Source organism: Acartia tonsa, chromosome 2, assembly GCF_053477335.1.
Source record: "Acartia tonsa isolate MP-2025a chromosome 2, ASM5347733v1, whole genome shotgun sequence".
NCBI lineage: Eukaryota > Metazoa > Arthropoda > Copepoda > Calanoida > Acartiidae > Acartia > Acartia tonsa.
This window is the reverse complement of record NC_137261.1, coordinates 34,879,043-34,891,309: the sequence shown is the minus strand read 5'-3', so window position 1 is coordinate 34,891,309 and position 12,267 is coordinate 34,879,043. Positions and strand designations below refer to the sequence as shown.

General features: G+C 29.5%; 1 protein-coding gene across 1 annotated transcript; it reads left to right on the top strand.

The window, feature by feature from the left end:
* The first annotated feature begins 1,952 nt into the window (after positions 1–1,952).
* On the top strand, positions 1,953–11,619 carry LOC145311663 (uncharacterized). The gene is made up of 14 exons (XM_080150623.1): positions 1,953–1,983; positions 2,535–2,638; positions 4,756–4,839; positions 4,913–4,947; positions 5,023–5,115; positions 5,360–5,517; positions 5,776–5,873; positions 6,229–6,301; positions 6,427–6,488; positions 6,651–6,704; positions 7,775–7,910; positions 9,179–9,327; positions 10,091–10,151; positions 10,422–11,619. Exons 1-14 carry the CDS (start codon positions 1,954–1,956, stop codon positions 10,527–10,529), a joined length of 1,245 nt encoding a protein of 414 aa, XP_080006749.1. The 5' UTR covers position 1,953; the 3' UTR covers positions 10,530–11,619.
* Positions 11,620–12,267: the final 648 nt, after the last annotated feature.

Here is a 12,267-nt window from a genome sequence, read left to right as displayed (position 1 = left end):
CTTAAAAGTCATGAAGCCAGAGCTCTATATCTTACCTACAAAAAAGATTACAATGAAAAAAACTAAGGGTTAATTGACCCTTCCCTCTCTAGTGTTTTACTCCAATCCCTAAACGGCCAAATGGTATCAGGTTAAAAAAATTTAATATTATCTTAGCAGAAGCATGTGAACGCCTCTTATCTAAATATTGCATATCATTATGTTATGTATATACGTTATACAATACATATATCGATCGATGTAGCGATAAATTTACCTAGGTGTTCTCATAAAACTTTAAGAAATAATGAAAATACGATTATTCCCAGTAGTAACAATGCTTTTTGAACAACAAAAAGTAAATCATGGTATTTATTCTGCTTGCTTTAGCTTCGATACTTTTCCTTGTTTTTATTAGAATCCAAAAAGAAAGAATATTCATCAAAATAAAAAATCTTTATTTTCATATTTACTGTTTTTCAATATTTCATCTAAATGAAAGCATCCCTTGGAACAAAAATGAATTACAAGGATAGTAACAATCATAGTTTAATAAATGCTCGCATGTTTGTCTTTTTATATCTGAACTATAAAACAATAAACCTTTGTAGTGATTTGTATTTGACTATTTGTCATTTAAGTCATCTTGTTCAAGGCAATGATTACAGAGACTTCTTGGTTTCCAAATTGCATAGCATAATGGTTTTAAGACTTTGATTTAGCGGCCTTTGTCTTGAAGTCCTAACTGTGCATTGGATGGATATAGATTGCACCCGTTTATAAATCATTGCATTTTCCAAACACACTGCCGCACCTGAAAAAGTATCAGTAAAAATTGTCAATGTGTTTAGTTAACTAAATTTTTAGGCCAAGAATCGAGCCGATTACTTATAACTATCGGATATTTATGCTTAAAGTGCAGACAAAATTGGAAACATTAAATTGAAACTTTCAAACAACGTTGAAGCCTAGCTACAAAAGATGTGTGTATGTGTGTTTAGTAGATTATTGTTCTCTGATTTCTACATATTTATATATTTAGACACAAGTGTTATACTGTCTTTTGTCCTAGATAGAGGTTAATAATTTTATCAAAGAAATATTCTTAGTGTTTGTTTAAACACATATAATTGCTTTCCGAACTAGTGATAACATTTTTGGTAGAAGGGATTGAAAAGTAAAAAGTGCCTTACACACAAATAGTTTATCACAATAAATGCCTTTGAGCAGCGGCATGCGGTAGGAGGTGTAGATAAGTCCCACCCCACCCCCACCCCTTAAAATAAAAATTTTGAATTTCTGTATCCCTCTTTTTAACCCACTAATGGTCTCACGCCCTCTGGTTATAATCTGTGCTCTTTAATTCTTTTTAATTTTGGCAGAATTCGAAAACTGGGTCAGAAAAGTCACCAAATACTATACATGAAAATAATATCAGAAGAGCAGCATATGTTTTATTTATTAAACAATACAATAAAGGTTTATAAACATTGATAGTCATACATTTGTACTTGCATTTGTGATATTTTTTTTGTAATATTGTTGATTTTAAATCTTGATTGAAACATGATTCTTTTGTCCTTGCTCTATATTCAATCTATTTTGGAAATAGATAATCATTCTCTAACAAATAGTCGATAAATCAATGTTAGAAAGTTTTTATATTGAGCTCCCATAATCTGCAAGGCTTACTTAAGCTTCACAATAAGCCGACCGGATTAAAAGTCACTAAATAAGCCTTAGCCACAAAATATCAATTCGGCCGCCTGTATGCCTCGCAGCTAAATTATCCAACCATTATATAAGCCGGACTGTCAGCTGTTTGTCATACTAATCACACAATCAGCCATAAAGCTACACTGTTGAACCATAAAGATACAATTATTGATATTATTATGATTATTAATGAATTTGTATTGTAGCTCACTTAAACATAAATAAATTTCTATTATTTACTAATTAACTTCAGAGAAAATGACAGAGACAAATTATTCTAAAATTGAGGTAATATGGATTAGTTTTCTTGTCTTAATATTATTTCGTATCAGTAAAAGCGAAGCTTCTATAGTTAGAATGTCAGTACGTTTGATCGTAACAGATAGCTCTCCTCAATAGTTTAAGCGTTGTCAGAATTGTCCTGGCAGTTCGAACTTGCCATGATGTAACAATTAAAAAGCGTATCTAATCATTATCAGAAGACCCTTATGTCCATCTATAACATGAGGTTTTTCAATTTAATAAAATACAACTATTAATTTTTCATGATTTTTTAAATATTGACCCTATGGCGATTAGAGTCTATGTTTTAAGCAAAGATGCACTATATCATAATCTAAGTCTTAAATTTAACTATGCTCATTTTAAAATTACTGTTGTAAAACAATCTTGGGATAAGTGCTAAAGATAAAAATACAGCACTACTAGTTAAATAAAAGGTTGTTTATTTACGTTAATTAGGAAAAATCAAATTAAAGAAATTTATCTTTTGATTCTCTTTAATAAAGTAACTAAACTGCCAAGATTTTAAACATTCTTAACTCTATTTTTAATTCTAGAATATATTGAAGAATTTGGATGATTCACCAATTAAAGAGTATTTTGATGAAAGTAATGAAGTTGAAAGTATTTGTATTCAACTTGAAGATGTTCTACAATTAAGGTATTTTTCATTTTATACACCAAAAATTAGATTATGCGGCATCCGCTCGATGTAAGATAGGTGATAGGCTCGAATCTCGGCCCAACACCGTTGCTAAATTTTCTGTCCGATTCGCGACAAAAATATGGAACTCACAACTAGGTCAGTTAGAAAAATCCAGATAAATGTAGTTCAATCAAATAGTTAGTTGTCTATAGGAAGTTTTGCTGCGAAATCTTGAACTTTATTAGCAAGATTGGGTTCATAGCTACACTAAGTCCTAATGGCGTATTCAGACATTTGGAGGTTTTCCAGTTTATGCTTAAGTTTTGTTCTGTATTTTCTGTTTAAAGAAGGTGTATCAACTTTTTTTTATAGCTAGCCGGTTCTTTTAGTGAGTAGTAGATGTAAAATTTTTCATAGAATTCAGATATGCAATCGGTTTTTTTGTAGACCTCTTATTTTTTAAGTAATTTAAGTTTTTAAAAAAAATAATTAAGTCGGTTTTAAGGTACTAAAACGCAACAAAATAAAAGAAGAAAATGGCCAGTAAGAACAAAAATAGTAAGATCTTTAATTTGACACCTTACTTTTAAAATTCTGTTGAGTAATTATTGAAAAAATCAATTTTTTTTAACCTCGGTTTAATAAAAACTTTAGACCTAAATATTTTCTCAAACAGACATAAAAAAACATGGGTTCATATATACCTTTAGAATCAGAAAAATATTATGAATCCATTGTAAGCAAAATTGAAAAAAAGTAAAAAAATAAAAAATTAAACAAATGGCTAATTGTATTTTTTGTTCAGGCAACACTATTGTCTTCCCTTTTTTACCCCCTCTTTACCCCCTTCCCATTTTTATACTCAATTCAAGAATTAAGACGTTGCCTGTACAATATAATATGATATTTTCATATAATTCCTTTTATTGTAGTTTATATACTATATTGTAAACTTTTTTTTTCAATTTTGCTTACAATGAATTCGTAATATTTTTCTGATTCTAAAGGTATATATGAACCCATATTTTTTTAACTGTGAAATAATAAAATTAAGTTTAAAGTTTTTATTCTCGTGGGTTTAAAAAAATCGATTTTTTCAATAATTACCTGACAGAATTGAAAAAGTAAGGTGTCAAATTAAAGATCTTACTATTTTTGTTCATAATGGCCATTTTCTTTCTTTTTTTTGTTGCATTTTAGTACCTTAAAATCGACTTAATTTTTTTTTTTAAACTTAAATTACTTAAAAAATAAGAGGTCTACAAAAAAACCGATTGCATATCTGAATTCTATGAAAAATTTTACATCTACTACTTACTAAAAGAACCGGCTAGCTATAAAAAAAAAGTTGATACACCTTCTTTAAAGATTTGTAAATGAAGAAAGTCACTAAAGATCAGACATGTGACGTCATAAAAAAGAGAGATGAGAGAAGAAATGAGAAAGAAAAGAGATCGATAATAACTCATTTTTATGGCGGCACATGTCTGATTTTTGAGTGACTTCTCCATTTACATCTGTAAACCTCCGTTCTCGCCGTTTAAAATTGTCCTAATAATCTACATGAAAAGTAAATGACGCTAACGGACTTATGAAAAATACTTAAATAATTATAATAATGAAATGAAATAATAATGAATTTCTTGGGTCAATTATTTTAAGTTTTAAACCTTTACATTACTTAAAATGAATAAAGAAGGTTAAAAATCTTTGTTTTTATGACATAATAAGGTTATGTTATAATATTAACTACGTGCGTCAATAATCTGGCATCTTGACGTCAAGAAATTTCTGAAATCCCTGATAAAAGGATTTTTATCACTAACAACAAACAAAACTTTAAACTTTTTTTTATAATTTTATAAAATCCTGTTTATGTGTGCACTATTTATTGTTTCTTATTTATCACCATGGTCCAAAGAATACATTTATATTCCTACATAATAAAAATTAATTTTTAATCAATAAAATTAATATATTTCTGTTATTGAAGATATACTGAATTGCTTTAAAAAGTTTATTATTGCATCATATATCAGACCCGAATTACTGACCCTGGCTTTCATTTAGATATTTTGAAAGTCTAGTTATAAAAAGTATACAATTATGTATTTAATCTACATACATTTTAGGGATATTTGGACTTGGTTTCAAGACTCAAGAAATTTGACTAATGTTTTAGATTATAACATAAAATGCATCGTAAATTTTGTCAGGTACAAAAATATTTTTCTTTTATAACTTTCATTGTTTGTTTCGTCTTTGTTATTCATTTTCATTTATATTTAGAGAAACAAAAGAAGTAAAAACTGAGACTGGAAAAGGTATTTACTAAACAATTTAACATATTTTCAAAGTAGAAATGTTCTATTATTTCAATCATTACATATTATTTATAGGAAGATTGTTTTTAAGAAAATTATTGAAAGAGAATAGATTGTCGCAGGCATTTTATTATTCAAAACTATCATCAGAGCAACTTAATTTGACAGGTATTTAAAATCAAGTTTTTAGTACCTGTGGAACTAAGTAGACATTCAATAGAACAAAATTTCTAGGACACAATTTAATAGTTTCAATACATTTTTTTTATTCTGATCATCATAAGAGTTAATTTTGTTAATTTTCCTGCTGTAATTAAAGGACTACTTTTATGCATATCAAGATTTAACGTTATTCTAATAATTTGAACACTCAAATGTCTAACTTAATCAAATTCTATTGATTTAAATATAGAGAAGCTAGATGGGTATACCTGGAATCTGGAGGTGTCCAACTGTTGCTGGCTAGATGAAACCTGGCAGATACCAATTCAACAAACTCACACATTTGTGCCATCTCCACAACTTGGAATTTCTGTAAATTTTATTCATAATAAAGCAGTCATTTCACAGGTATCTTTACACATTCAACTCATTCCTTACTTATTTTCAATTGAAGCTTCATACAGGTCCTATGTAGGTAATCCATTTAATGTAATTTAACTTTCCCAAAACAAATTTATATTTTGTAAATTAACTTGATTTAAAAGGCCCATCAAAAGATATTATGATGCATATTATGCTATAAATGATGACAACTCAATTTGTACATTCCATATTTGTATGCATTCAGCTACATGAATGTTTATATCATCTGCTAATGTTGGTCAGGTTCGTATTGGAAGCATAGCTGAAGAAGATAGTAAAATACAAGTTGGAGACGTTTTAACCCATGTAGATGGCCAGTTTGTTTGTGTACATCATGAAAAGTATTTTTTTTATATAACAAAACAGAGATTATAAATGTTTTGAATGAATACTATGGACAATCAATTTGGTTAGGCAAATTATAAATAGTATGTTTTTTTACTTAGAATACAAGTTGTACTAAGACTAATGACAAATTTAGGTTTAAGGAGACAAAAGACTTATTTTTTAACTGTTCAGAATCTAAGAACAAATTTCAAGACTCAAGCTCACCAAATGAATAAAGGGGGAGGGGGGTTACTTAACACTGACGATTACATGTCTGTGATAAACAAACATTTAAGTTCCAAGGCGAAACAATATTTAAGTCCTGACTTTGCTCCAATGCACAGGTAAAAATGATTATTGTTGATTTAGGGAGAATATGAAACGATTACACAAATTGATGACTGAACTGAGGGGAAAACCAATAACTTTAACAATAACAAAGGTAAAACATTAAAGATAAAAACACAGCAATAACGAAAAAATTATATTTTAATACCCCAAAGATTAAGATAATTTTACCAACGAATCAATTTAGGTTCTTCATTTACTTGAGAATCTATATTGTAGGCATGGGATTCTGGAAAGAAAGAAATATTTGCCTGTATACTTTCTCTACTGAAATGTCTAAGGTAAAGAAAATTCTAAAAAGTAATTTTTTTATTGGTTCCTTTTAAAACTCCTTTATGTCATTGTTTTATAAAATACATTATCTTTAAAATGTGATCTTTATTTTCAATTTATTGAAAGTGCTTAATTTTTTGGCAATTTAAAAAAAGGTGTTATTTTTTCAGATTGAATACAGAGGATTTAAAAAGAGATTACATGATAAACCATACACCAACAAGGTACAAAGGGGAAGGTAGGTTGTGCATAAATTCTGTAAAGGTGTGATTTTTAAGGCTTAAAAACAGTAGTAGAACGATAAAACTCACACCTTTACGGAATTTATTCACAACCTACCTTTCAAAATATTTAATATTCTAAATCGCTGTTAATATTTTTTGTTTGTTTGTAGCCGTAATTTAAATCTGAACAATTGTAATTACTCAATCGATTGGTTTTATATTTTCTCAAAGACTCTGTAGAATATTGACTCTGAGTACATAAAAAATATTAGCCTCCCCCTAAATAAAAAAAAAGATTGAAAGTGAGGATGGTCGAACAACACCCCCCCCCCCCCCCCACCTCATAGGCCTCTAGAGGCGTATCTGCCAGAAACTAAGTAATAAAAAAAACTAATATTTGTTTGTATAATATATATAAGTTTTAACATTAATTTTCACTTATTTTTCTTATTTCAGAGGGCATGTTATGTTATATAGAGAACATGTGATTTCTCGTTGAAAAAAGCAGACAATGCGAGAATATTATTTCTCGCATCGTATTATAAACAGCTTTCCGCGGATATAAAATGTACAATTATAAGATTAAAACCAGTTTTTATATTCTTGGTATATTACGATGCATAGACATTATTTTTTCGTATGGATGAAAACCGGTGAGAATCAGTTTCAAATGAATACGAGAAATGGGGTATTCCTGTCCAGTTTTTTGTTTACGATTGAATATTTCTTACCCGAGGGAATAAATGATGGACCGATAGGTCATCATTTATTCACGAGGGTAAGAAATATTCATTCCTAAACAAAAAACTGGACAGGAATATCATTCTCATTTAAACAAAAACGCATTTTTATGCTAGTAAAATGTGGTTTAATTTTGTTTTTAAATTTCATTTATTTCCCTGGTATAATATTTGTTTCTTTTGGTAATTAATAAAAATTATAAAATCTTCCAAAAAAAATTTAAAATCTTCTAAAATCATACCAGGAATATAAATGAGATACCAGGGAAATAAATGAATATTTACATCCACTATTTAAGGGGTCATTTATATGGAAATGTTTTTTTCTAGAAAATACAGTGGTGATTGTGATGACTACAACCCTTTAGAAGATTTTTCTGATGATGACATAGAGTTTAATTCTGCTGGATATCCCTGCTTATACATGGGTAGTGTCTGTTTAGGAAATAATACTATTCATAGTCAGGTAACATAAAGATATTTTCAACCATGTCATGACCGAATGCAATTTAGGTCATGCATTGACTTCAAGGAACCACAGAAGTCATAGATCTTAGCTCTATAGACATTAAGAGATATAAGTTTTCCGGAATTGTAATGTAGGGAGTAGATTTGAAATCTGCATCAAATTTTAAGGATTTTTTATAAAATTAGTTTTTTGTATAATTCTTTATCTAAAAGCGGAAATACAAATTAAGTTAATTAATATTGGCATCTGTGATTGGTGGATTTAAAAAATCTGCGCTCTGATTGGATGTCGTACATCATTCAACCAATTAGAGCGCAGGTAGTTTAAAATCCACCTATCCTATTGGTCAAAATTAATTAACTTAAAATGTATTTTCGCTTTTAGATAAAGAATTTTACAAAAAACTAATTTTATAAAAAATCCTTAAAATTTGATGCAGATTTCAAATCTACTCCCTACATTAAAATTCCGGAAAACTTATATCTCTTAATAGACATCCAACAATTACCGGGACCAATCAACAACTGGTATGGATATAGAGTTATTGAATGTATTCTATTAACATGCTCCTGAAATTACAATGATAATTATTAATATGTTAAACATCAAGAGTATTTTATAAATATCAAATTATTTTATCATTTTAGAGGCCAAGACTTTGGTATTGTTTAGTAATCTACGAAGCTCATTACATAAATCTTTGGGTTAAATTTAAAAGTAAAAGAATATAATTTGGCTTAATTATACTTAAATAAAAATATAATAATGCAGTTTTATAGGTATAACAACGAATAAACAAACAATTCTTTAGAATCATAATTTCTTTTAGTTTTCTATTAATGGCTAAAATAATACCTTTTTATTAAACCTATGAAATTTCCCTATAAACACACGCCTGAGCATACAGGGAGCTGATACGCACCTGAAGTATTTCATGGTAAAGCCCCTGGCAAACTATCAGATTATTCCACTCTCTGTAATTCACAAAAAAGCTTCAGATACATCCCACAATATCTTTTTTATGCTTTGCTACTCCACAAAGTGATTCGAAAACAAACAACAGATGCTGCACTCAATTCTGTAGTCGCATTCTTTCAATCGATCAATCACATGTTTGGTGTAAGGAAAAAAGGGGAATAAAAAGAAATTAATTCTGCCCTTGAAAAACTAAAGCTTCCTTGAAAAGAGGACAAGACAAACGGGTTTGTAAAATAATTTCTATGACTTTTTAAAATTATACTTTTCTAGGAAATATATTATTCTAGGTTGAATTGGGAATACGAGCAGTACTATCAAGTTCAAAGGAAGTGAGAGGCCACCCAGCCACCTTGAGACTAACAGAGCTGGATGTCAGATTATCTAGACAAATATCTGGAGAAACTGTTCTCAAAATTGCATATCCACACATAGCCAGGTATTTCAGATTATTAAGACAAATATCTAGAGATACTGTACTCAAGATTGAATATCCACACATAGCCAGGTATTTCAGATTATCTAGACAAATATCTAGAGATACTGTACTCAAGATTGAATATCCACACATAGCCAGGTATTTCAGATTATCTAGATATACTGTACTCAAGATTGAATGTCCACACATAGCCAGGTATTTCAGATTATCTAGATATACTGTACTCAAGATTGAATGTCCACACATAGCCAGGTATTTCAGATTATCAAGACAAATATCTAGATATACTGTACTCAAGATTGAATATCCACACATAGCCAGGTATTTCAGATTATCAAGACAAATATCTAGAGATACTGTACTCAAGATTGAATATCCACACATAGCCAGGTATTTCAGATTATCTAGATATACTGTACTCAAGATTGAATATCCACACATAGCCAGGTATTTCAGATTATCAAGACAAATATCTAGAGATACTGTACTCAAGATTGAATATCCACACATAGCCAGGTATTTCAGATTATCTAGATATACTGTACTCAAGATTGAATATCCACACATAGCCACTATTTCAAATTATATGGAAATGCTATAGATAGCACACACTAATATAGTATGAATAGTAAATATTCAAACTTGTAAAAACACTTAAATTTCTTTTTATTAATAATTTTTTTAACTTTTCCTAAACAACTCCATTAATTGTTTTTTTATGTATTTAATCAGTGTCTGCCCTGAAAAAAACTTTTTTTAATAGTTGTGGACGAATGGTTTCTATGCCAAAGTATTTTTGTTTTGTTGCCTTCTCTGAAAATCAGGTGAAATGTTAATTATTTTTATGAATAGAACATTTGCAGTACATAAACAAAGTAACTCATTATTTGCTTAATTGTTAATTAGCAATCTTAATATTGGCCTAAGTTCGTTATATACAACATTTTTGAAGATTTCTGCGGCGCGCGGTATATAACACAGTTTGTTGTCATATTAATTTAACAAATCTAAAAAAGCTACAGAAAATTGTTGATTGTTATGATCAAGGTTTGCATCTTGTAATCTATAAGAGCCTTATCTAATAATTTGTCTAGGAGTACGATTACATGTGTCATGTATTTTACACCTCTAAAAATGAAATAGCTGCTGAGATCTTGGACTCTATTGGACAAGGATTCAAACGAACATCATTTACAGTTTAAATTTATTAATTATGTTAATTTAGTTTCATCAACCTAGTTGTTAACTAAAGGGATTGATTGATCTTTAGAAAATTCCATCAAAACAATAACAAAATACTTCTAATTTTTGTTGTATATAAATAGTTAATCTTATCTAAGTTAACAATGGTTATGCTTATTTAAAGAACAACACTGAAATGGTTGATATTTTATTGTAGTTTACTGTATCTAGGTTAATATAATTGTGGGATGAAAAGTTTTGGAAAAACAATTTGTATTTATTCTCTACTGCAAAAAATTATTGTGATATTCAATTCTAACATTATATGGAACATTAAGTGGATTAAAATAAAGTTAAGTAGTTCCAATAAGAACCAACAAGGTTTAAAGTTCCAACAAAATTGATTCCAAGTTAAAACATTTAATGAGACGTATTTAAAAAAAAATTGTTTTAAAATTATAAATAGAATTTACATCCGTCTTTAGGTAATGTTTTTAGCTGCCTTTATGCATTCTTGGTCTTGTGGAAACATTACAACAATTTTTCTTTTTGGAGGGGAGGGGGGCATTTTTCAACATTTAGGGTAGAAGGGCAGAGGCTGGGGAAGAAGCATTTTAGGCAGTAGGAAGGGAGGTGACATGAATGCTAAGCACAAAAGTTATCAAAACCAAAATCGTATCCGGAATTCTCTCTAACTTTTCACCCATGAAAGTCTTTCGGGCCATTCTAACTAGATCTGTACGTTCATAATCATATCAACTTATTTCTGGTTACTAGTCTGTTTTTTTAAGTATGTTTAAGGATACTTATTTTTGTAGAACTTGATTATAGACATGTTTTGCTTTAAATATTGCTCCTTGTTGTTATAGGAATAATTGTTCCAAAAATCGTTTCCAAACAAAGTTCAAAATTCAAAGCATGTTTTAATTTACGTACAGACTTTCCGGCACCGTTTATAGAGTTGCTATGCTTGCTAAGTCGTACTATTTTGTAACAGGAATCTTCACAAGAAGTTTGAAACTTATAGGACAAAAATGTATATAAAAAAAAAAATGTATATAAATAACCATACCCTGATGATGTTTATGCCAATAAACGAAAAATTTCGGTGCCTGATGTGTTGATTTTTTCCTTGTTGGGGAATAGAATAGTTGGTGCGCGTCCTTTTTATGAATAAAGGACATTTAGAACATGCCTAAATTAAGGAAAAGAGGTAACTGTTACGTACAGAAAGACTAACAGACGGACGGGCGTACAAACTTTAGTTATGGAAAATCATCGCTTATTAAAAAAATATCTCTGTTGAAATATTTTATCATAAAATTTGTTGGATCATTAATCCCCCTTTTCAACTCATTGGTCCTGGTTGAATTCACTCAGTTTTGGCATGGTCCATATTAATATATTATCCTTATAATAAAGTAACAGGATGTTTGTGTGTCTGTGTGTTTGTGTGTTTGTGTGTTTGTATGTTTGTACCGAAGGATCTCGCTAACCGCTGAACCGATCGGGTTCTCCTTAACAGGGTAGCTTCTCATAGGTCCCGGGAAGGTTTATAACTATTTTCTTGGGGGGTGGGACACCCCAAACCCCCCCAAAAAATAAAAATCCCCCCCCCCATAAAAAAAAATTTTTTCAAAATATTTTTAACTAAAATTAAAAATGAGGGGGGGGCACCCCCCCCAAAAAAAAAGAATTTTATTTTCATCCCCCCAAAAAAATTTTTTTTTACTTTTTCTTTTAAAATCTAAAATAAGA

Coding starts and splice junctions, on each gene's coding strand:
- LOC145311663 (XM_080150623.1), top strand. CDS start 1,954: ATGACAGAGACAAATTATTCTAAAATTGAG. Junction 1,984..2,534: donor CAAATTATTCTAAAATTGAG/GTAATATGGATT, acceptor TTTTAATTCTAG/AATATATTGAAGAATTTGGA. Junction 6,489..6,650: donor TCTCTACTGAAATGTCTAAG/GTAAAGAAAATT, acceptor TTATTTTTTCAG/ATTGAATACAGAGGATTTAA.